Source organism: Vollenhovia emeryi, unplaced genomic scaffold (genome assembly GCF_000949405.1).
Source record: "Vollenhovia emeryi isolate VEMERY1.0 unplaced genomic scaffold, V.emery_V1.0 DF939170.1, whole genome shotgun sequence".
Lineage (NCBI taxonomy): Eukaryota > Metazoa > Arthropoda > Insecta > Hymenoptera > Formicidae > Vollenhovia > Vollenhovia emeryi.
Window position 1 is genome coordinate 912,963 of NW_011967196.1, and position 22,851 is coordinate 935,813.

General features: G+C 41.2%; 1 protein-coding gene across 3 annotated transcripts in view; it reads right to left on the reverse strand.

Moving 5' to 3' along the window:
* Window positions 1-134: 134 nt before the first annotated feature.
* The window catches only part of LOC105563897 (tyrosine-protein kinase transmembrane receptor Ror), a 284,316-nt gene continuing 261,599 nt past the window's right edge, over window positions 135-22,851 (reverse strand). The window contains exons 5-13 of one of the 3 annotated variants that reach the window (XM_012015879.1): window positions 8,957-9,041; window positions 6,416-6,677; window positions 6,214-6,338; window positions 5,406-5,947; window positions 4,748-4,984; window positions 4,534-4,667; window positions 3,897-4,455; window positions 3,555-3,823; window positions 135-3,470 (exon numbers count right to left, since the gene is read on the reverse strand). In XM_012015879.1, coding sequence (XP_011871269.1) covers window positions 2,781-3,470; window positions 3,555-3,823; window positions 3,897-4,455; window positions 4,534-4,667; window positions 4,748-4,984; window positions 5,406-5,947; window positions 6,214-6,338; window positions 6,416-6,677; window positions 8,957-9,041 — 2,903 coding nt within the window. In that variant the 3' untranslated portion in view covers window positions 135-2,780. Of the gene's footprint in view, window positions 3,471-3,554; window positions 3,824-3,896; window positions 4,456-4,533; window positions 4,668-4,747; window positions 4,985-5,405; window positions 5,948-6,213; window positions 6,339-6,415; window positions 6,678-6,752; window positions 7,119-7,156; window positions 7,330-8,956; window positions 9,042-22,851 lie in introns of those variants that run through there. The other 2 variants (XM_012015880.1, XM_012015881.1) reach the window with 2 other exon arrangements.

Consider the following 22,851-nt stretch of genomic DNA (forward strand, 5'->3'; position numbering starts at 1 on the left):
TTACGAATTAATTAAAATTGTTTATCATACGCAAATTATATAAAGTTATGATGATCTTTTTCAAATCATGGGCGGATGTTTGTTGCGATTATTTAATATATTTCCTTAAAGAGGGAAATGATCAGTCCATGATATACGAAAAACATGAATTGTATATTATATTTGACTGAATATATAAAGGTCTTAAATGTGTATAATCCTTCGCTGAAGTTTACATAAATTAACTTAAGTCTAAGTTATCCATGACAAACCTTCGAGACGGTCGGGATTACAGTCGATATAAATTTCGATTCGGAGGTTCGTCAGTTCTAGAAGTCTTATTTAACTCAATAGCACTTTCGCGCACTCTCCGATCATTGTCCAGTTAACGGACGTGGGAGTCAAGACCACCGGACGATGTCGTTAAGTCCAGTCTCTCTTCTTTTCTTTTTCTCCAACGAACGGAACACGCTCTTAATGTTTCTGTTTCATTAATACAAAATTATAAAAAGTATAATACAGTCTTCCTCTTTGAGTGCTTTAATTCTACGTTTTCACTCTCTAATCGCTCTGCGCTAACATTTGCTATCTCGGTTTAAAGTGGGCATTCATTTCACAAAGTTCATCATCGGATGTCGCTCGATCCAGTGTCAAATCGAGCGGCAATGCTTTAGCGCCTGTTAGAATGTATATTATACGCCCCATATACGAGTAACATATAATTTATACATAAACGCCGATAAAATTTTCCATTTAACATTGCTGAGTGTACGTGGGTATCAAATCTCAGTCGTTTGCGTCTTTGAGGTCAAAGGATATTAAAAGTGTGTGCCTGAAAGAATAGCAAGCATTAAAAGAATTTTGCGTAAATTATCTCTCTCGTCAGCGTTGATACAAATACGTTGATATTAAGTACCTGTAAACATTATTGACAATGCGTGCTTGACATAAAGAAGCTACAAACATTATAGTAAATAAATTCATTCTTATATGTTTCATTACATATATTAGTTCTTTACTTCTTTATCAAATATAGAACATATGCCGATCAATTTATGTAGCACAATTGCAGGAATAAATAACATTTCTAAAAGAGCGACCTCAAAGATTTACAGATAAAAGATATATATGCGATTATTATAAAAATGTACAAGTTGAATACCTTTTTATTAACAATCAATATTCGCTATCCGGGTTTTGGCATACGATATGATGATTATAAAAATTGCTTTTTAGAAAACATCTCAATATATATTCACAAAATACACACATGCACGCACGCACCCATACACACCTTTCCTCTATGTCGCTCTTCCTTTCTTTTTTTTTTCTCTCACTTTCGCTTATTACAATATATATCCGATTGCCCGCATATACGAATCTTTTTGAACAGTTCTGTAAAGATTATTTGAAAACGTGATTCATAAGAGGTATGCCTTATATAGAGCATAACAATATATTCCATACAATATTATACTCTTTGGACAGAGCATGCACATGATTAAACACTCGTTTTAATATATCAACATTCGTTGATATTGTGTTCTGTAAGAGAAAATTCATTTTTCTTCTTTATGAAATAGAATCATTTCTCGCTCATATCATGTATCTTACGAAAAAACGTATAAATTATACATACATACATTCGCTAGTGTGTCTCGATGGATATTTTTTCGTAAAAATAAAAGAGCACGTCTTAAAAATTTCCTCCTATTGTGTTACACTATTATAGTCACAAATGGAATCGTTAGAGCACGACATCCGGTTCTATGTCCCACGTATGTACGTATTAAACTAGATTGTATTAAATTAGTGTAAAAACGTTACAGATATATACAGTACCGCTCATGATTATTCAAACGACTGCATTCGTTGAATTAATGTAATCACTGTTTCTGCTGATATTTTATTTCACGCCTTTTGTAGTAATTTATTTCACGTGTCCTTTTTGTTTATAGGAAACGTGGATTTTAATAAATAAAATAATATATCGAGGGATATAGGATAATTGAAGATAGTTCGGTGAACATTATCGCAATAATTTAAGTTGGGGGAGGGGGGTACATACACAAATTACAACCAATATAAAAATATAACTATAAAAATAGTTATTTATTCTAATTTAATGTTATCCGTGCTAGCAACAGTGTGGGCCATCAGAATAAAGTATCAAATATCTGTCGCTTGAATAATTATGAACGGTACTGTACGTATATGTGTATACCATCCAAAATAAATGGTAATATTATATATTATAAAATACGTATATATTTATAACAATAAATAAATGCATATATATATGGCAGTGATTAAGTATTGTAGCTACTCTCTGTATCTACCTTGTTTGTTCGATACCATCCAAAATAATCATCCAATAGATTGCTAGGAAACATTATATACGATATCCGAAATAAAAGGCAATATAAAATATGTATATATTTGTAAAAATAAATAAATGTATGTATATGGCAATGATTAATTATTATAGCAGCTCTCTGGATTTGTTCGTTTAATACTATAAAAAAAAAGTAGGTATCCAATAGTATAAACTTACGTTTTTGTCGATACTGACAAATCATCACGATAAATATACAAAGAACGTATGCATTCGTGACGGCTCCTTTTTTTCGATAAAAAAACTGACACCAGTGCCCGTTTCGATGGCAACTTATACGATTGCCGAATTGCAAATCCTTGGTGTTGAGAATGTGAGTGGCAAGGAGCTAATGCTCCCGTTAGAGATCAAAAGCTGTATTTCGTTTGATCGACGATAAATCATTCGTATTCGCGAATGAAGTCGTTCACTTCGATACCCTCGTTTCGGTCGTGACTTTACTGGGATCCGGTAACCTGACTACCAACTGCGCGCCGTTCTGCATCGGTCTCGGGCCGTTGCTGGGCACGCTCGACTTGGGCACACCCGCCTGAGGTATTACCGCAGGTAAAACCTTCTTCGCGCCGCTCAACTTGGGCGAACAACACTGCTTGTCGTCGTAGATATCGTTCAGATTGACGTTCGTAACGGGATTCTGGTAATTGGTTTTCATCGGCGTCCCGTGCTCCGAGTTGAAGCAATTTGGTCTTTGCTCTATGCAATTAGAATTCGGGAAAGTACTTGTCGGTGGTAGCATTTTTATCGCGTTATTGTGATCGTTAAGATTACATATCACCGACTCCGTGCCTGTTTTCTGATCGCTCTTATATATCGGCGCCGACAGTTGCGTCGAATTGGTCTTGTTCGTGCTCTTGTGACTGCTGCCGGAATAACTGGTGATGGACTCGTTGCAGAAGTCGCTCAAGTAGGTTTGATTTATGTACCAATTGTGCAGCCGGTGGTGGATTTCCGGGAACTGCGGTCTACGATTCGCCACCTCGTGCCAGCACTCGATCATCAGACTGTAAATCATCGTCGGGCAGTCTTCGGGGCACGGCAATAGTTGCCGCGAACGAATCATGTCTATAACTTCCTGATTGTTGTATCCGTAATATGGCTAAACAGGGCGACAAGTGCACAAATGAGAAAAAAATTGGAAAGCTCATTATTGCTTTCAATTTGACGATTATTTTGATTTTACCTGCAAACCGTAGCTGTAGATTTCCCAGAGTACAACTCCGAAGCTCCATACGTCCGACTCTGTGGTAAATTTACCATAAAGAATCGACTCGGGTGGCATCCATCGAACAGGAAGTAGACTCTTAGATTGTACTCTGTAATAGTCGCTGCTGTATATATCTCGCGACAGACCGAAGTCTGAGATTTTGACTGTTAGATTATCGCCTACTAGGCAATTTCTCGCTGCTAAATCGCGATGGACGTAATGATGGCTAGCCAAATATTCCATACCTAAGGAGAGAACGAGAATTATTGCACGCAATAAAATTACGTCACTCCGATCGTAAAATAAGTCAATACCCACCGGAAGCAATTTGTAAAGCAATGTGCAAAAACTCCGGCTGCTCCAGAATTTTTCCGCCACTGTTATTTAACGGAACATCCGACCTCGGGGAGTGACAGATTAGAAATTCGTGCAGGTCTCCCTGAGTCATGTATTCGAAGAGCATACACATTGGTTCCCCTTTCAGTATCACACCGAGCAAGCAAATGATATTCGGGTGTCGTAGATCCGTCATTAATTCGACTTCTCTTTTAAAATCGCTCTGAGTCTTGGGAGTCGCATTTTCCTTGAGTGTTTTTACCGCTACGTAAATAGGTGGCTCACACTTATTTCCGGTCTGCAATTCGCCCTTGTAAACTTTACCAAAAGCACCTTCGCCGAGTTCTTGCAGGAGCATGATATTATTTGTGGTAAATTGCGGTATCCTGTTATTAGAAGTTCTACTACTGCCGCTGCTTAAGGTACCAGTGCCCGGTGTCGTGTTACCAGGCCCCGCCAAGAGAGAACTCATTTCCATGGGTTGTGTCGTGCTCCTCCTTCCATCGTATATGTTCTTATCACACTGGATACTAGTTAACATCTATTAAAAATTAAGTATTGTTTCAGCGTTATCTAGTTGCAACGTGTAGTTTCAAAATATATGGATATACCGATTTACCTTATTGGATGGTAAATGATTCATTTGCCTTCTGGATTTTCTACTTCTGTAGCAGCAGCAATAACAAATTAATATAATAACAAATCCTCCCGTTAGTACAAAACCAACGACCGCGTAAATCCATAAATTCTCAACTGAAAGTACCAGAAATTTGTGTTTCTCATTAAGTTCATATGTAATCAGAGTGAAATAAATTCAATTTACAAACTCTTACCACATTTAGGTATATTGCAAAATTCTTTTTGCATTCTGTTATTGACATCGACGTAACACCATGGTTGAATTTCCTTGCCCCCGGGATTCCGGCAATAAGAATGACGTCCAGCTAACTCGGGATAATCAGAAATCGGTAGATTGAAGTGATCCGACCACCGTAAACACGGCCTTCCGCTTACGCTCGTTTTCACAGTCCCTCGATAGGATTTCCCACTACCCCAATAGCAGTAATCATCTGCAAGAAACGTCAAGATTGTCTTGACATGCGAGCTATTGATCGTAAGCTAAAATCAATTCATCAGATCGTCTTGAATTTACCAATCGTGCAGTGTAGCAAGACCAATGTAAAGTGATGGACAGAATGAGTTTAGGAACGTGCATTTAAATTCTGGGTTACGTTTCAAAATCTTCTTCTCCGAGGAATATCTTACTCGATAGCCATTCCGAGACCATTTTAAACGTTTCCGATTTATTTCTCGAGTAAGCGTTTCCTCGGAGGAAATTTTTTGGAATGTAAATTTGAATCTAAATGTTTCTAAACTCATTGGAAAAGGTGTTGCAACCATTCTGTCCATCACTGTACAACGTGAGAATTGTTAATTTTGATTCTTACGACACACGTTAGATTTGAAGTAAGAATGTATAAAGATACATACTTTCTTGCACGTTGTTCGCCACGGACAGTCCCAGCGTTAAGCAGTCACGAGCCTCAGTTGTCCCGTCCAGTGGCAAGTCAGAACATTCGACCAAAGGCACTTGATGCCCGATCAACGGATGCCTCTTCGCTATCGCGTATTCCTTCCTGCACAACTCGTTCTCCAGCATTTCGCACTCCTCGCGGCATATCCTTCGTAATTTTCGATTAATCTCGCTTCTGCTGGACGCCCGCGTGTCGCCGTAACTCTGGTTAATTATCTTCTTGTTGCTCGACTTGCCGTCCTCGTTGGGCATGAAGTCGAAAACTGGGCCCAAGGTAGGACTGCGTTTGGGAACGCTGTGCAGCCGCGAGATATCGTCCGCGTCGTCGCGGTCTCCGTCGTCTAAGAAATCGTCTTGCTTGGAATTCAGGAGGTTGAAGAGCTGCGTGCTCGCCTCCGCGTTCTTCGGCTTCTGAGCGTTGGATGGGTCGCGGCATATCGGAAAGGCGGAATAGCAAAGAGACGGCTTCGCATACCCTTCGCAATTCGACGAGAGCTCGCTGTGCGATAAAACATTACTTTTTTTCCCTCACTTTGTTTAACACCGCGATATTAACAGAGGAAAGATAGACTTGTAATATGAGACAGTAGGTTTTCAACATCCAAAATCGATCACACAATCTAACAATACATTTTCTACTAAATAGATTTCACTCCAGAGCAATAAATTCATGGTGGAGCAAACAAATGATGCCTGTTAATTTAGCAGAAACCCTTTCTCATATCAGGAGCTTATCTCGCTTCGATACGTTCCGAAGTTACTTACTTTGAAAAATTGATAACTTGAAAGGCCTTCATTAATTTCTCCTCGAGCATTTTCTGTGTCATGGGATATATAATATAAACCGACTGGTTTCCTACAAACTGTGCACAGGTTTTTCCTACATACACCTGTGAAAATGCAACGAACTCGTAAGTCGCCTCTCCGTACACCGAATGCTTTAATTCAAGTCTAGTCTTGTACAAACCTCGCAGGTTCCTTTATGATTGTCCTTTCTGCCTGAAACTGAACTTATGCTCGACATCTCGTCGAAATTCATATTAGGAGGGAATTGTATATTGCCATTAGTAAGGCCGCTGATTGTATTGAAATCCATAGTGCTGGACTGTGAGCTGGTTGGCTGTGGACTCGGCGAAAGTATGTTGAACGGGTTCGCGGACGCCAAGTGAGAGATGTGAGGCGTAGACATCCCATGCCCGGAGAGGTCCAACATGTCTCCATGTCCCATGCTGTCGCAACAAAAAGACAACGTGTCTTACATACATTCTCGCGTTTATTATTCGCTTAATGATACAAAAACGCACTGGCAGAGATTCCATTTTTCACGCCGGGTCCTCGTGACTTGGACCGAATTCGTTTCGAGCGAGTAGCCACGGCAAAATTACGTCGCCGGAGGAAACGACGATTATCGTCCGTGATATTTTTATGTGATGATTCGGACCGTAAAATAGACGCGTCGCCGTGCGAGAACATAACCCCCGGCGAGGTCGCGAAGAAAGATTGGATCTCTAGCTGACGCTCGTCGCAACTCGAGGCGACCCGTGGGAAAGCGGTCGCTATCGCAGCGCGGCTGCTTGTCAACGGGACGATAATCGACCTCGCGCTCGAAAAGGCCGCGTTATCACGGAGGGGCCAGAAACCGTACTCGCGCTCGCGTACGCCTCGACAACGTAACCTCGCGCGCGAGACTGCGCGGCGCGTTGGTTACCTCGGCTCCGTCGTACCCACGGCGTTAATTACGGCTCGTACAAAAATACACGTATTCTGCAACAATGCTAGGTACAAGAGTAGCTTCATAATTCGTGGGTCAACTATCAAAACATTTGGCTTGACGTGCAGGAGCTCGTGTCATTTCACACCACGCCCGGTGCCGTCCATTTGTAAACTAACTGCCGCGGCCAGCCTGCCTTACCGGCCGCGAGCGCCGGCGAGCGGACGGTTAGCCCGGCTCCCCGACGGATGGCGCCACGGGTCGCGATTCTCGCGTCCAAGCGTCCACGGGCTTCCACGGCCGGTGTTCATAGTCGGATCGGAGAGGAAAACCTGCGAGCAGCCGGCGTTTTACCTGATACCGTTTCGGGAGATCGTTTTGCGCGCCCTTTACGCCCATTTTTACTCCTGGGACTGTTTTATATACGCATTTTCGGACTCCGCCGAGAAGATTTCCACTTGGTGCATGTCTCTGCTACGCATTCTCACATCTGATTTATAAAATGTAAGCCGGTATTCATCGTCAGATCTTATACATATTCAAGGCAGTCTTGAATTTATCTAAAGACGCTGTACGGAGCATTTCTTTGGCTACGGAGTGTCTAAAGATCATCTTGAGACTGTCTTGAATATAAGATCTGACTACGAATACCGCCCAGTGAGAAATAAATCGTCGAAACGACGTCGAATCGACATCGATCGACGATTCATTTCTCACTGGGCGGCCTTACATTGTCTACACGAGAAAAGTAAATGTCGCGCAAATAATTAACGTCAATGTACTTTTCAATTTCACCGCACGATCCTGAAAAATAGGCGTAGCGTGGACACGCACCAAGTGGTGACTTTATCGGCAGTGCCGAAAGATGCGCGGCAACGTAGTTCCATAAGTAAAAATGGGCGCGAAGGCGCGCAGAACGGTCTCTTGAAACGGCATCGAGTAAAACGCCGGCGTGGCCGCGCTCGCGGGTTTCTCTCTGCGCTCGTGTTCAAGACCGTCTCGAGTTTGTCTAAAGACGCTGCACGGAACATCTCGTCGGCCACCTAAAGGCGACCTTAACGCGGCCTTGAATATCAAATCCACGAACACCGGGGCCGTGGAAGCCCGCGAGATCTCGATGCCGTTGCGCGCGCGTCGCGGCGCGTCGCGTCGCGCGCCTGCGCGGACGAAAGTTCAAACTCAGTTCGGCCGAGCCGGCGCCGCCATGCCAACCGTCCGGAGAATTTTTCCCGCTTCGAGCTGGGCGCGTTGCGGGAAATGACGGGCTTAAAACCAGGTAAAGTGAGTACGAAACGGCAAGTATTGGCGAAGGGATTGGCGGAATGATGAAACACACGACGCCGAGACCCCCCAGATCTCGGAATCTCGCCGTTTTTTTACGATCGATCTTCGTCCCTCCCGGCGGCCATTTTTACGCACGACATCTTCGCGGCCGCGGGCGTCTATTCTGACGAAGAAACGAGACTTGCGAGCTCGAGGGACGTCCCTCTCCTCGCGCAGCAATGAAATATCGTTGATTATCGGGCGGAAAGTAATTTGTTGGCGTTAAAGTAATAAAGCGTACGCGTTACTTCTTGCTCGGCAACGGCTTACTGTGCTCCGCGAAGCCCAGTGAGAAATGATTCGTCGATCGACGTCGAAATGATGTCGATTCGACGTCAATTCGACGGTGTCGGTGTCGATTCGACGTCGACCGACGAATCATTTCTCACTGGGAGGCGCTGGATTGTCTATTGACCCTGCCAAGAAATTTACAAAGGATTGACATTTCAGGTACAAGTCGAGTCTGACACTCACCCGTCGATGAAGCCCGGCGCGGACATTCCCGTGGAGAATTTGTCGCCCGACGGCTGTCCCATAGGGTGTTCCGGATGCATCGGGGCTGCAAAGGAAAAGCGACGTCAGATCGTACTTCGCGGAGATAAACGTGAGTGCGCAAAACGTACGACACGTTGTACAAAGCTCAGATTCTTTCTATCGTAAACCACCCTAGTATAGCACAGTGCATTGGACCGAACATTGGTTAAACATTGGCCCGGTATTCGGTTGCATCGGAATGTTCAGCCAATGCACGGTGCCACTAGGGCAGTTAATTCTCAGCAAGTTTTCTCAACCCTCTGTGTTCTAGGTTCGCTGTGAAACTATGGTGAGCTTTCGCGTTCTTTGAATTTCGTCGTTATTTTGAACTTTTTGACAGTGTAAGGTAATACTCGCTTTCGTTTAAACAGGAATACAGCAATTAATAATATTTTTTAAAGCTTTAAATGATTTTTCTTGTGTAATATATAATTATATGTATATAAGTGGTGCGTTCGATAGATGTCTGTCCTTAAAAAAAAACATTTTTTACGCTGAGCCGCAAAGGGTTAAGGAAACTTCATGTACAACGCACTCATTGATACGCAGAGATAAATCTCGGCAGTATTTGTGCTTAATTTTCAATCGTTCGATATCGTCAATTCAACAATATTATCGAACATATTAAAAACGTATAAAACTATTCGCACAATCGATTAATATTTCTGTCGTTTTCGAATTCAATCGCAGATTCCTCACACGCTTAATGATTGCACTGACGGCAATATTTTGCTGTTTAATGCCAGGGAGAAAAGTGGACTTCACTGTATTCCTTTGCGAGTCGCTCGCGCGGAGCAAGCATTCTGCGTCGCCCATTTGTCCATGAATACGAAATAGGAAACGTCGGCTAAAGACCCAAAGAGATCCCGTCTGTCTTTCCGGGCGGCGAGGCCCGACAGCTCGGAGCGCACTAACACGCGCGCGATTACGATCCGTCAAAAAGGAGACGCGACATCAAACGCCTCTGTTTGAGGAAAAGCAATTTCGCGAAGCAATCGTTTGGGCTTATTATAGGCGAAGCGATTTTCCGGAGGAGTAACGGGACGGGGGGGTCTCGTGTTCGCCTCCTGTTACCGAGGATTTGCACAGTTTCTCGTCTTCCCTTCCTACTCCGTATCTGCCTCCCTCTTCTCCTTGCAACGCGGCACAAAGCAAATAATATCGAAAATCTGAATCTACCCCTCGAGAATCCGCATGCGAGGGGTCCCGACCTCCTTCTCGGACCTAAATCCGTGAACCGCGAGGAGGGACCCCCCGTAGGGTCCTTAGGAAGTTGCATAAAGAGTCGCCAATTGCATTTCTACGCGTTCTTTAATTTCGCCAATAAGAGAAGCCGCAGCGCCTATTCCTCCAGGGGGTTGCCCTTATATTCTCTCCCAGACTCCCTAACGTGTCCCGGGCTCGCGAGATAGACTGCACCGGAGATAAGACTGTCCAAAGCAGAGCGGTATTTCGTTAGTATTTTCTCTTTTTTTTTTAAAAGAAGAAAATTCGAGAAAAATTACAAACAGTGTGACACTTGTACGGCACTTTATACGTTTCGATGTCATATAATTTGTGTATGTTGAGCTTTAATGCAAAACGTTTCTTTGTGTCACGGTAAATAATTATAGATAGTAAAGTCCCCTATTATGAGACAAGATCCTAATATGGGACAGCGGGGTTTCTGTTAAATTAACAGGCATCGTCAGTTGATTCCACCATGAATGTATTGCCCTCGGAGCGAAATCTGGTTTAGTGGAAAAAAGATTTGCGATTGAATTCGGGTGTTGAAAACCTGCTATCTCACGTTGGAAACCTATCTCATAATAGAAAGACTTTCCTCTACTTTCTATCGCGAACTTGCCAATTACGCAATTCGGAGTTTCGCGTAACAATAAATTAAGGCGTTGAACGTTACATTCTGCTGTGGTTCTTTCCAGTTCGCGTCGGACGTCGCGACGACTCGATATAACGTTGCAAAATTCAGATCCCGCTGAAGCTGAGGCTGCGCAACCACACAATGTTGCCGAGACACTCCGTGCAACATTACGTGCGACGGCAATAAAATTTTCCGCGCGATCGAGGATAACGACGATTAATCGTTTGCTCAAGTCGTTCCTCGCCGCGACGCGGGCGCGATTCCGGGTGATGATAAATACGCGGGTGCATGCGCAGCGTCACGATTACGGGCGAGGGGCACACACAATGAGACGAGAAGAGCGAGGGAGCCTCCGAGGAGCCGGTACGCACAATGTTGCGGGGCGATGCAGCCACGGCACTTGGGCGCGAGGCGGCCCACGTATTATGTATCTCGAACAGGAAGTGGAAAAGATAAGGCGGCTCGTGGTCATTAATAATCCCCGCCCACTCGCGGAACGGCTCGCATCCCCGCGACCCTAACGGCGCGCGGCGGTGACACCGTTTTACAGGGCAGTTTATATCGGGTGTCTTCGGGGGGCTTGCCAGCAATCACGAGGCAAGGCGGTGCTTTTTTCCGCAAGCTTTTTGGTGAAGTTTCAAGACGGCAGAGTTCCGTCGTTAAAATTGATTTTGCCTTGAAAGCCTATACGACCGGCAGCATTTTATTCTACACTTGACTCTCCAAACGGGCTCTTATAATATTTTAATGTACGTAAATAAATCTCGATATGTCTGTCGACAAATTGAAATATGCAGAGGAAAGTGTTCCTATTATGAGATGGGATCCTAATGTGGGATATGGGGGTTTTTGTTAAATTCATAGGCCTCAACGGTTGATTCCGCCATGAATTTATTTTTCGCCCTTGCAGCGCTTGGAGCGAAATCTGTTTAGTGGACAATTCATTGTTGAATAGCGTAATCGTTGCGAAAAAAAGATTGGTGATTGAATTTGGGTGTTGAAATCCTGCTATCTCATATTAGAAATCATATTAGAGGATTTTCCTCTATCATAAATATATATTTAAGTTGTAAATTGGAGAGGTGCGGCGTCCGAAAGAAAATACTGCTTTACAATTGTTACGGATTCTTTGGAACATCCAGTATATATGACGGTTCATTACTTACCAAGACACGCGCGGCATTCACGTGTGCGTGTGCGTGGGCGGATATCAGGAGTTTATTCCACGTGCTATTACATTTCCGATCTAATTAGGTGCCTCGGCGGACAATGGCCTATTGCGTTTTATTGAGGGAGATAAATTTGTCGCAATTAGAATTCTCGCCGTGTTACAGCTCCATGTGTAATGTTCGACGTGGCGCGTTTAAAACTCGATCTTTGTTATCAGGCGTGATTTATTGCCAATAACAGCGTGGACAATCAGTGGTTTAATTTGGAATTCATAAAAATTTACAAAAATTTACAAACGAGAAAGAATTTACGTACAAAGCATAATTATTTTAAATATATATTAAAAATATCATATATATTGTGTATTAAAAAGTTGTAATGACGTGTAATGAACATTGACAAGTTTGCGATAGAAAGTAGAGGAAAGTCCTCTATTATTAGATAGGTTTTCAACACCCAAATTCAATCGCAAATCTTTTTTCGCAACGATTACACAATCTAACAATGAATTCTCCGCTAAACAGATTTCGCTCCAAGGGCAATAAATTCACGGTGGAATCAACCGATGATGCCTATTAATTTAACAGAAATCCCACTGTCCCATATTAGGATCCTAGCTCATAATAGGGAACTTTACTATTCTATAATATTATATTATTTACTGTGACACAAAGACACGTTTTACATTAAAGCTCAATATATATATATTAATATACTATTTGATGCAAAACAATAAATTTGATAAGCAGATAAAGTTAAATCAGGACCTCTATGATATAAATCAAATAGAAAACGAGAACGCCAAAGCAATTCTTAGGTCCGAGCAGGATGAAGGTAGCCCAACAATTTTTAATTTAATACGCGAATTCAATAAATTGTATAATATATAACGTTATGCACATATAATACTATTACTATGATTAGAAAATGTAAATGTTGTTGTAGAAACGGCGTTATCTTAAAATCATGTAAATGGAATATCTCAAAAGAAGATAAATGCATCGGAACAAGATAAATGTAAGAGCATTATTATCTGTATACACTTTAATTAGCTCTTCAATTGGAATACTCATTAACGGCTCATGGCGCGTGCAAACCACATTCGTTGTTGAAGTGCTTTATGGACTTTCGTAGACGAAGAAGGCGGCATGAAAAGAGCCGCGTGCGCTCTTCGATAGTCATTCGCGGGACCGCACACGTACGCCTCGCATGCTCGTACGTCGTAGTCAATGAGAGAGGTCGTTGATCATTGGTCAGGCAAGATTAATGATGCCCGTGCACGTGCACCAGTCTCGTGTGCGTGGCAATCCGGACCGGCAAACGGATTTGAAGCGAATTTCAGCCGTTGTACAGACTTCCTCTACGAATCGCTGAGTAAGACATCGATTTGTTGTTACAGGCTTATTAATTCTTGTTCCCGTAGTTTATTAGCAACTCAGCGCTCAGTCTCTAATTCAACGAAATTGATCGCGAGATATTTTAACGCGTTCTTTATAAAATTCGCGTAGATTTATTTGACGGTAAAGATTTTTAATTGCGCGCGTATTCAAAAATTCAAGGGGTTACGAATGAAACTTTAAATATGAATAATTATTTTTTTTTAGGTGTACGAAAGCTATGGATTGTATTTTAGCGAAATTGCTATCTTCGTAACTATACTACGAAAATATTTACTCAATTTTAAAATTGCGTCGGAAAATTGCAAGATATAATGACAATTGTCGATTCTTTTGTCAAGAAAAGTTCCTTCAAGTTAATGAACAATCGTGTCAAAATTAAAGTTTGGCGTGTCGCTGGCAAAATTGGTGCAGAATATTTTAAAGAGATCATAAAACAAAATCATTCGTTTGGCGACAGTTAATTAAAAGTGTTTTAAGAGCAAAATGTTCTAAATGATAAAGAAACAACAATAACTTTCTAAGCTAAAATTGAACTAAAATTAAAGTATGAGGTCGATACGTTTTATCGACGATACGAGTCACAGACCCGATTGCACGAGTTTTGCACGCTGCGGTTATGCAACGCTTATGCAAATGATGGCAAACCGAACTCTCGGAGGTACTCGGAGGTACTTAAAAAGGTGCACACAACGGCGAGGGACGTATCATGTACTCGAGGTGGAACGATGATGAAATAAGCCATTAAGTCATGAGGCTCGGCGTAACATTACGAGAAGCAACGTAATCTCGTCTAATGTCGTGCAATGAAACGTAATAGCGGCCGTGGTGTATCACCTTATTTCGCATGCGGCCAGATATTACGTTGCGAGCCTTCGTGCGGGAGCAAGTCGTCTCGCGCAATTCGAATCTTTTTAAAACACTTGTGCGGCTTTACGTTTCCCGCGCAGAGCTTTTGCGGCAATTAAAAATAACATTCGACGTACAAACTGAGGAAATGGTGTAGCCTAGAATAGGTTCAATGGGAAACCTGAATTAGTCCGCCAAGTTAAGTTGTTTTGCTTTACTTAATCAGAATTAGAGAATTATAGCATTTGTGAGTTCAATAGAAAGGGAGAAAATATATTTTCTTTACTCAAAGCTAGAAACTAACACTTGAATAAAATTCGTTTCAGGGTCAGTTTCACAAACTGCTCGGTTAACTGCTAACCGAAGGTTAATTGATTCTCTGTCTGTTCTTAAATAATAAGATAGGAAAAGATAGGGAGTTGACCGAACCCTGGTTAACGGTCAATCGACGTTTGTGAAACTGGCCCTTAGAGAATAAACTTACGCGGAAATGGTTTCTTAGCTTTATACTCTGGGAAAAAGAAGACAGTTAGCAACCCATTTTGGGGCCCGCAATAAGTAATCGAATTCTTTGGATTTTTTGTAGTTAAGCAACTTAACATTTCGGTTAGTGCCTCTTAAGTGAAAATTATCTTTGCTGAATACCGACAGAATTAATTGAGAGAATTGATTAGTATAACTTTAAGACCTTGGATAGAATAGCTAATTGATAGAATAGCTAATTGCGATGTTTAGTTACGCGGGGTAAAATTTGCAAAAAATTACAAACAATTCAAATAATTCGATTACTAATTGTGGGCCCCAAGATCGGTTGCTAACTGTCTTCTTTTCCCCAGAGTAGAAGGCAACGCTGTGCAATTGATAAAAAAAAGCAATTCTATTTACGTACACGTTCTTACTATAGATGCATGCACTTTTAATGTCACGAAGCGTCCTCGCGGGAGGCCGCGTTTACACGAGCAGCGTCGTTACTCAGGCTCTCTATCGTCCTTGTAAATTATCAGTGGAACGTTCACGGCACGCCATCCTGTAGGGTCACGTATGCGGCCCCCGGGGCCTGCGGCCGGGGGCGGTCGACGACGTCGGCCGTGCACGCGCACGACAGTGAGAAACAGGAAAAAAAGGTAGAGAAAGAGAGAAAGAGAGCGGGAGGGGACGTTTGTCTTTGATAATCAACGGATGTCCCATCCATCTTGGTCGAAGGGGTCAACACTTTTCCGGGTGCGACACCCGCGGCCGTCGACCGCGACCGGTGCATTATTCATGAGACCGCCGTCGTAAGTGTTGTCCGAAATTCAATTCGGTAGTCCGCCAAGGACGTTGTACGTGATTTGCCTCCTGCCGGACAAACGTACGACGGGACCTCCGCTTCCTCCTTTATCTTACATGCAGAAGCGTATGACGTATCTTATTGTTTATCGGCTAAAGACCCGAGAATGAGAAGCGAATAAGATTATAATGTCGGAATATGCGCACGTGAGAACGTTGTTGTCGCTTAAATGTAGGTTCATCCGATTACAATTCCCAAGTCTTTCTCGGCATAGACAATCTCCAACATTTCTTGTTTTTATACGCCGAGGGTATAAAATAATTAGACACAAAGCGCGCGCGAGACTGCTGCGTGTATTCATTATTTTGTTTTCGACAACTTCATTGTGAATCCCCAGTTTCGATCTAGTTTCTCGTTCATTGTTCTCTTATTTTACTTCTCATCTCAACCGTTTTTTTTCCACCTTTATTTACGTACTAATTGGCGAGCGTATACATATAATTTCATTATGTTGCGCGTTTTCTGAACTTGTATGAAACGTTTCTATACGGATCTCAACTTCAGAGTTCTCTTATTCCCTCTTAACCCATTTTTCTTCCTCTGCTATCTTCCTGTCTGCCTCTCGCGCATTGTCGGAACTGTTGCTCCGTCTCATCGACGAGTAGAACCACTAATCGCTCCGAGCAAGTTCCCAGCGGAGCGCGGAAGCCGATCGACCCGGTAAAGTTATGATGCCGCTCTCTCGTCAGCTCTGAGGAATGATCGATAGATGCAACTTCGAGTTTCGACTGCACGCGCGGAGAGATAAGCGATTGCTGATAACGAAAGTGATGTCGGTCAGGTTTTATGTTGTGAACATCGACAAGCATTAGCATCAACCGATGATATATTACAATAATGACGTTAGAACTCGTTTACCGAGGCAACGAAATATTCCCATTAATATTAAATGACATAATGAAAATTTTCCATTTCTTCTCTCAGCTCTTTTCTTTTAGTTTCTTCTTTTAGTACAGTTTCGATAAGGTCACTTTAGGCATCCAAATAAATTGATTAAAAGTGCAATTTATAAGCACGAACAAGTTATAGAAAGCTTCAATGTACTTTGGATTTTTATCTATCTTTCTTCTAATTTCGTGTTCGTTCTAATTTTTCTTCTAATATGTATTCTTTTGTAGACGTCTTACAATTAGTGCCAATAACAAGCATAGCCGGTATATCAAATTTTTGTTTGTATTAGCAACGGTGAAAAATCAGTTAGAAGACAATATTCTCTCTCGAAATAAGAAACTTCCGCAGTTGTGTTACACTTTTTTTAAAGCATCGATGCCAGCGCGGGGCGCATCGCGCGGAAATGTATTCCGCAGCATCCGTCCGAGACAATACTGTCTGATTCCGCCGCGATTTCACATAATTTCGCTAATGGACCCTAGTAACGGCGAGGTAACCCCGTGCGCAATGCTATTAACTGCGCTATTAAATAGCTTTTACCAGCGCGCGGGTATCGATAGTCCATTAATATTAATGCACCGCCGGCGACTAATGAGCGGCGCCGATCGTCTAGCAGCCGTGCGTTCGATAGCGGGACTTTGCGCTATAAGCTACTTTCCTCCATTAAGATTTAACGCGGACCTAGCCATGCCCGCGCGTCCATAACTGCGAGAAAATTGTCCGTCCTCCTCATCTGCATACCCTGCACGCGGTCCGCGTTTCGCGCAGATACGCGTCGGGAACACACGGCGCAGCTTCAACCGCGCTGCCCGGCTTTATTATAATTTTACCCATGATTCCGCTAATGGGGATTAACCCCGGCGGAACGTGAAGTAATATTAAGGGAAAACAACCTGCGAGTTTCACGATTTCGCAGACCGTAATCCGCCTTAACCCCTCTGCTCTTTCAAAGTGTACCCCAATCGCAGTCTTTTCCGTCGGCAATGTACAAAGTTCCGGAGCCATTTGATATTATACTCGCAGTGGACACACTTCAAATTATAACTCGAATCATTTAGCGTCATCTGCAATTTTTGGATAGAATGAAGCTTTGGATAGTTTCGGAGCTATTTCATATCATATCCGTCGTGGATATTTTAAGTTATAACTCGAATCATTTAGCGTCATCTGCAATTTTTGGATAGAAGAAAGGCAGATCACATTGTCTCGAAACTTTTTGTGCTGCGATTGATAGAATAGTTACTTCCGCAAATAACAAATTTACGTGAATACCTATTTATTACTGTCACCTTACCTTATCTTTATATTAATAATGTATTAGTAGTATAGTAATTACAGTTTGAATTGAAATGGGTAAAATGATGACAATAATAAATTAAAATGTTACGTACTACAAGATAAAATTGTGGCAAAATTTTGGAAAAACTTCTAGAAGCAACTCGTCAACAATTCTAAACTTTTTTTTTAACAAGTGGCTATTGGAACACGATATGTATCACCTCTCGCGTTTTGCGCGCGTCCTCTCGCGACCGTGGTACTTGATATGAATGGGGTGGTTATCGTCTCGAATAGGTGTTCCGGTATTTTTCACCGATTCTCCAGCGCGCGGACCCGGGGAGAAAATTGTTTCGCTCTGATATAACACCGACATCGCTGCGTCAGCACCGGCCGGCGCTCGCAATATAACCCGATAATATACGATTACGTTTAATCGTGCGCGCCGCGCCGCTCGAGCGGGAGTTAAGCTTCGCGAGGATGAAGGCGAGAAAATTGCCGGGTCCAAAATTACGCGAGGTACTCACCGTGGAGGCTCGAATTGCTCGCGTCTGCGGTTAGCCACCTGGCTGATTACATTTTATTAATCAACCCCTGTTAGCTGTTTATATTATATGAATTTCGCGTTTGACTCAAGATAAATATTTAACAAGCGGACTCGTTAAGGTAGACATTTCTATAGTGTGCAGCTCTACTTTATGCACAAATATTAGTCTAAAAGTCTGCGCTAAGACAAATATTCTTTGGATTATTTAATTTAGGAACAATACGGTCTTTGTAAGTGCATAGAGGCTTATAATTATTTTTCATAAACTGTTATAGGAATTTGGAACGTATCTCCTATCGTTTTATAAGAAGGTTTTTAGAGTATTTGAAGCTAAGCAGGCTTTTAATTTTTAATAAGTTTTAGGCATAAGAATAAAAAAAAATGACGATCTTTTAGGTCGATAATGTCGATACGAAACTACTTCTATTCCAGCAAGTTAATGGAATGTTATCGTCAATTTCAGTGTATTAATTTCAACATTGTGGAAATTTTGCCATCAAGGCGATTTAATTTTTTGGATTTTTCAATCTTCTGGAATGTCGATAGTTGGTCGCAATCGTGGTTTGCTACCCGAATTGACTGGACGGCGATCGAGCGATTCTGCGGCCGCGTATATTTGCTAGATTCGAATTTCGAGAACGATTCTTCAACATCAAGTCCGATGTATCAGAGTCACGACGAGTCTTTATTTCCTTTCTACCGAATTATTTGCATTTTTTTCATCAATTTTCGCGACGCAATAATGGAACGAAAAAATCGATCAAAATTATATCAGATATTTCATATTATTGCAAGATAATCCGTCTTTCGTATAAATGTTTTATATTATATATTTTTATATTAATTTATATACGTGTGTAATATAAAGCATTTATATAAAAGAAAATTATATATAGTTTTTACCAGCTAAATATAAATTCATTCATGTAATTACATATGTACATAATTTATTATACATATTCAATTACATGAATTTTATAATTACATAAATACATGTATAACAAGTGAAATGAACAAAATATGACATTACATAATACAAATACAGAGAAACAAACGTTGATAACGTTTTCAGGATTAAAACTTTTCAATTCCAATGTTATTGATCTATGTATAAATAGTTGATCAAATATCATACGATTTTGAGATAAAGTTCACGTTCTTTAGATTTGTACTAGGGATTAAAGATTAGATTTATTAGATTTATATTAAAGATTCGTTGGAAGATGTTATACAATACATATTGTAAGAGATAACATCGAATATCCCCCCCGGCGAATAATACAACAGTACCTCAGAGTAAGTCAGATCGACTCTGTAGATTTTCTGGAGAAATATCGTCGGTGCGGCGCGTCTATAATACTGGCGGAGGAACTTTTGAGACCCGTCTCACATACGAGCCACTTTCCGCGGCGCCATAGCGCGTTTGTGACCTTTCATCGATTCATCTGAAAGCTCTCATTTATTTCGATGTATTTCCGAACACGATGCCCCACAGATGTGCCATTGTGATACCGCTGAACAATAACTTGCTTGAGCCCAGATTCAACCCTTTCAATACCAATGTGTTTTGTATTAAGAAAAAGCTCTAAATTGTTGCTGAGTTTCGAGATTTTTTTTAAATATTAGAGCACACGTCTGATCTTACCGCACTAAATAATTTCGAAATATAAGTGACATAAATTAAAATGGAAACCACTCTGGAATTTCATTTTAATCACTTACTACAAATAAAAACTACTCTGGGAAAAAAAGAGTTACGAACAATCCAAAGAATTCGATTATGGGCCGCAAAATGGGTTGCTACTGTTTTCTCTTTCCCTGAGTACGTGTTTGATTATGGAAAGAAAATTGAAAATGTATTGATTTTTTATACTTTCAGTCAAAAATCGTAGATAGGGAGATAACAAATAGTAATTTAAATGCCTACATGTTAACAGTAGTGCGAATTTCGAAATTATACGTCTGACTACGAAAAGATACGTCCACGGGATTAGTTCCTCGTCAGTGCCTCTGCATGCTCGCGCAGCAATTCGATGTATTTAATATTGATCGTGAAGCCCTGTAAACGTTCCTAGAGATCACTGTAATAATCCCGACGATCCTTTTTGGTATTATCGAATGCGTTGAAAGCGTTTTCGCGGAGATTACGCGTTTCACTGCTCCGGGCGAAATTTACCGCGTTCTCGACACTAGTTGGTTATTATTAGTCCCTTAAAATCGGAGATTTACCGCACAGCTGCATACTATTTTCCAGATTCTCTCCGTGAAAATTTAATAAACACCGCTGTTTAGTGAAAATTTCAACGGGATATTAAACTCAAGAAACACACGTGCAATTATTGGGGTACAATATTTATTTTTCAGTGATTATCAGTTTTAAGAAAAGATTTGTAATTTTAAAATATTTTTTTTTATAAGAGACATCTTTGAAAATATGAGAAGTTGAAAGTAATGAGAGAATTGTAAGTATGAAATAATCTGATAAAATGTCTAAATTTACAAAAAAATTCGCAAGGTTTAATTTTCTATCAGTTTAGAATAAAATGACTGGCGGATAATTAGTAAGTGATCAGTCCTTACTGCATAATACGTATATCAAAATTTAGCCATAGTGTTAAACGATTAGCCGGCTCCGCCGTGAGTTACACAACAGCCGTAATGAGGTACACTCGAATCGAATATACGTAATTGCCTCATCAGCAGAGGTCCCGTTCGCGGAGCGGAAACACACCATCGCGATTTTGTCACCAGTTTAACGGGAATACGCTGCGTTGCGGGATCAAATATGCACAGGATGTTTGCGCGATTTTCAATCGACTGCGCGTGTATTCGCGCGACCTATGCAAATATCGACGCGCAATTTTATTCGCTTTTATTTTGCGGGACAAAGAAAAAATGGAGAAGAGAGAGAGAGGGAGAGACTCTCGCGCAGGTTCGCTTCTGAAGCAAATGACCGCCTGGAATTGGTTTCTGCCTTTTGGCGATCGTAAATCGATAGTCAAGAGCGGCGATAGAGCGCGGAAAGTGGAAATCCACGTAAAAACAAAGTCTTAAGCTGTGCCGTTAAAGTGTCGAAACTTTCTGTGGGGGCGTAACTGGTATCGAGGAATTATGGTTATTTCGCGTTTTACACTCGCGAGAAAACGTAGATAGATTGAAAAAAAGCTCCCAGTCGTTTCTCTTTAAATAGAATACTATGTTTACAAGACTAGCGAATATGTATTTTTACTCCACTACGAAGAAACGATCAATTCACTTAATGCACTCATCTAATCACAGATTATATATTTAAAAAATTAGTGAACGTGAATAAACATCATTAAATTGCGAATGGGGTTGGGTTACGTTTATGATTAAATTATTGTTATTGCCGTTTATATGTATATTGACGTTATTTACAGAAGTTGCCGAAAATTTATTAGAATCAATGTACAGCGATATATTGAAACCATTATGGTTGATTATTTTAAAGAGGATATTTTAATTGAAACAAAGCTTCTTGTTGAACCAACTGGCAATATAACTAATTAAATGTTACATTGGTACACGTTTCGACCCGATCAGGTCCTTATCAAGTACCAGAACTCACGCATAGATGTTCGCGGAATAATAAATTATAGCAGACTCACAATTCATTGTCAACGCAGGAAATCGTCAGGAAAATGATTTTAACTGACGTGAGCACGTGCGAGCATTATAAAAGCCCGAATTGAACATTATATTTTAATTATTGCGTCTGTCTAATGTATGTACATCAGTATATCACATACTTTCAACAAAACACAGTCGGTGTCCCACCATTTGAATGTCCGTTTTAAATTTGATTATTTATGTCACGCATCTATTTGAAGCAAAAGGGACGTGAGGGACGTCGTTTAATAAAATTTTCTGCGACCGTGCTATAGTCATATGCCACACAATGCGCGTTATTACCATACCAAACTCTGGAACGTCAGTCTAGCTCGAGTGCAAGTGTTTCAAGACGATGAGGCATACCGTTACAATGATTTTATTCTGACGCTTTCAATTTTAATGTTAATTCACGTCGGTGGGCGTGCGATGCGATACAAACACTTTTCCGCACGCCGTACAATGCGCTTCGATATTCAACGCAACATAATGGACGGCTTCAATGTTTGATTTCGCACGTTCGACACTCGATATCGATTATTCGATTTCTATTGTACGTGCAAAACGTGTTCCATTCACCGGATGCCGTGACGGTAAGATGCACCATTGAGATTACAACAATGGAAATTACAATAACGCGCACTCGCGCATTAACTGTTGCGACGTAATCTCGAAATAATTACGTGTCGTTGTGAAATTTGACAAACATCGTATGCAGTATGCGCGACATTTTGGAAGGCAGCGTGAATAAAATATTGTTGCGTGTTTAAATACACCGAGTAAAAGTTGCGGTATTTATTTTAGTTTTTTTTTAACCGCGAATATGCCACATAATTAAAACACACCGTTATCGTTGTTCCAGAAATTGAACGATCTTTAATTATC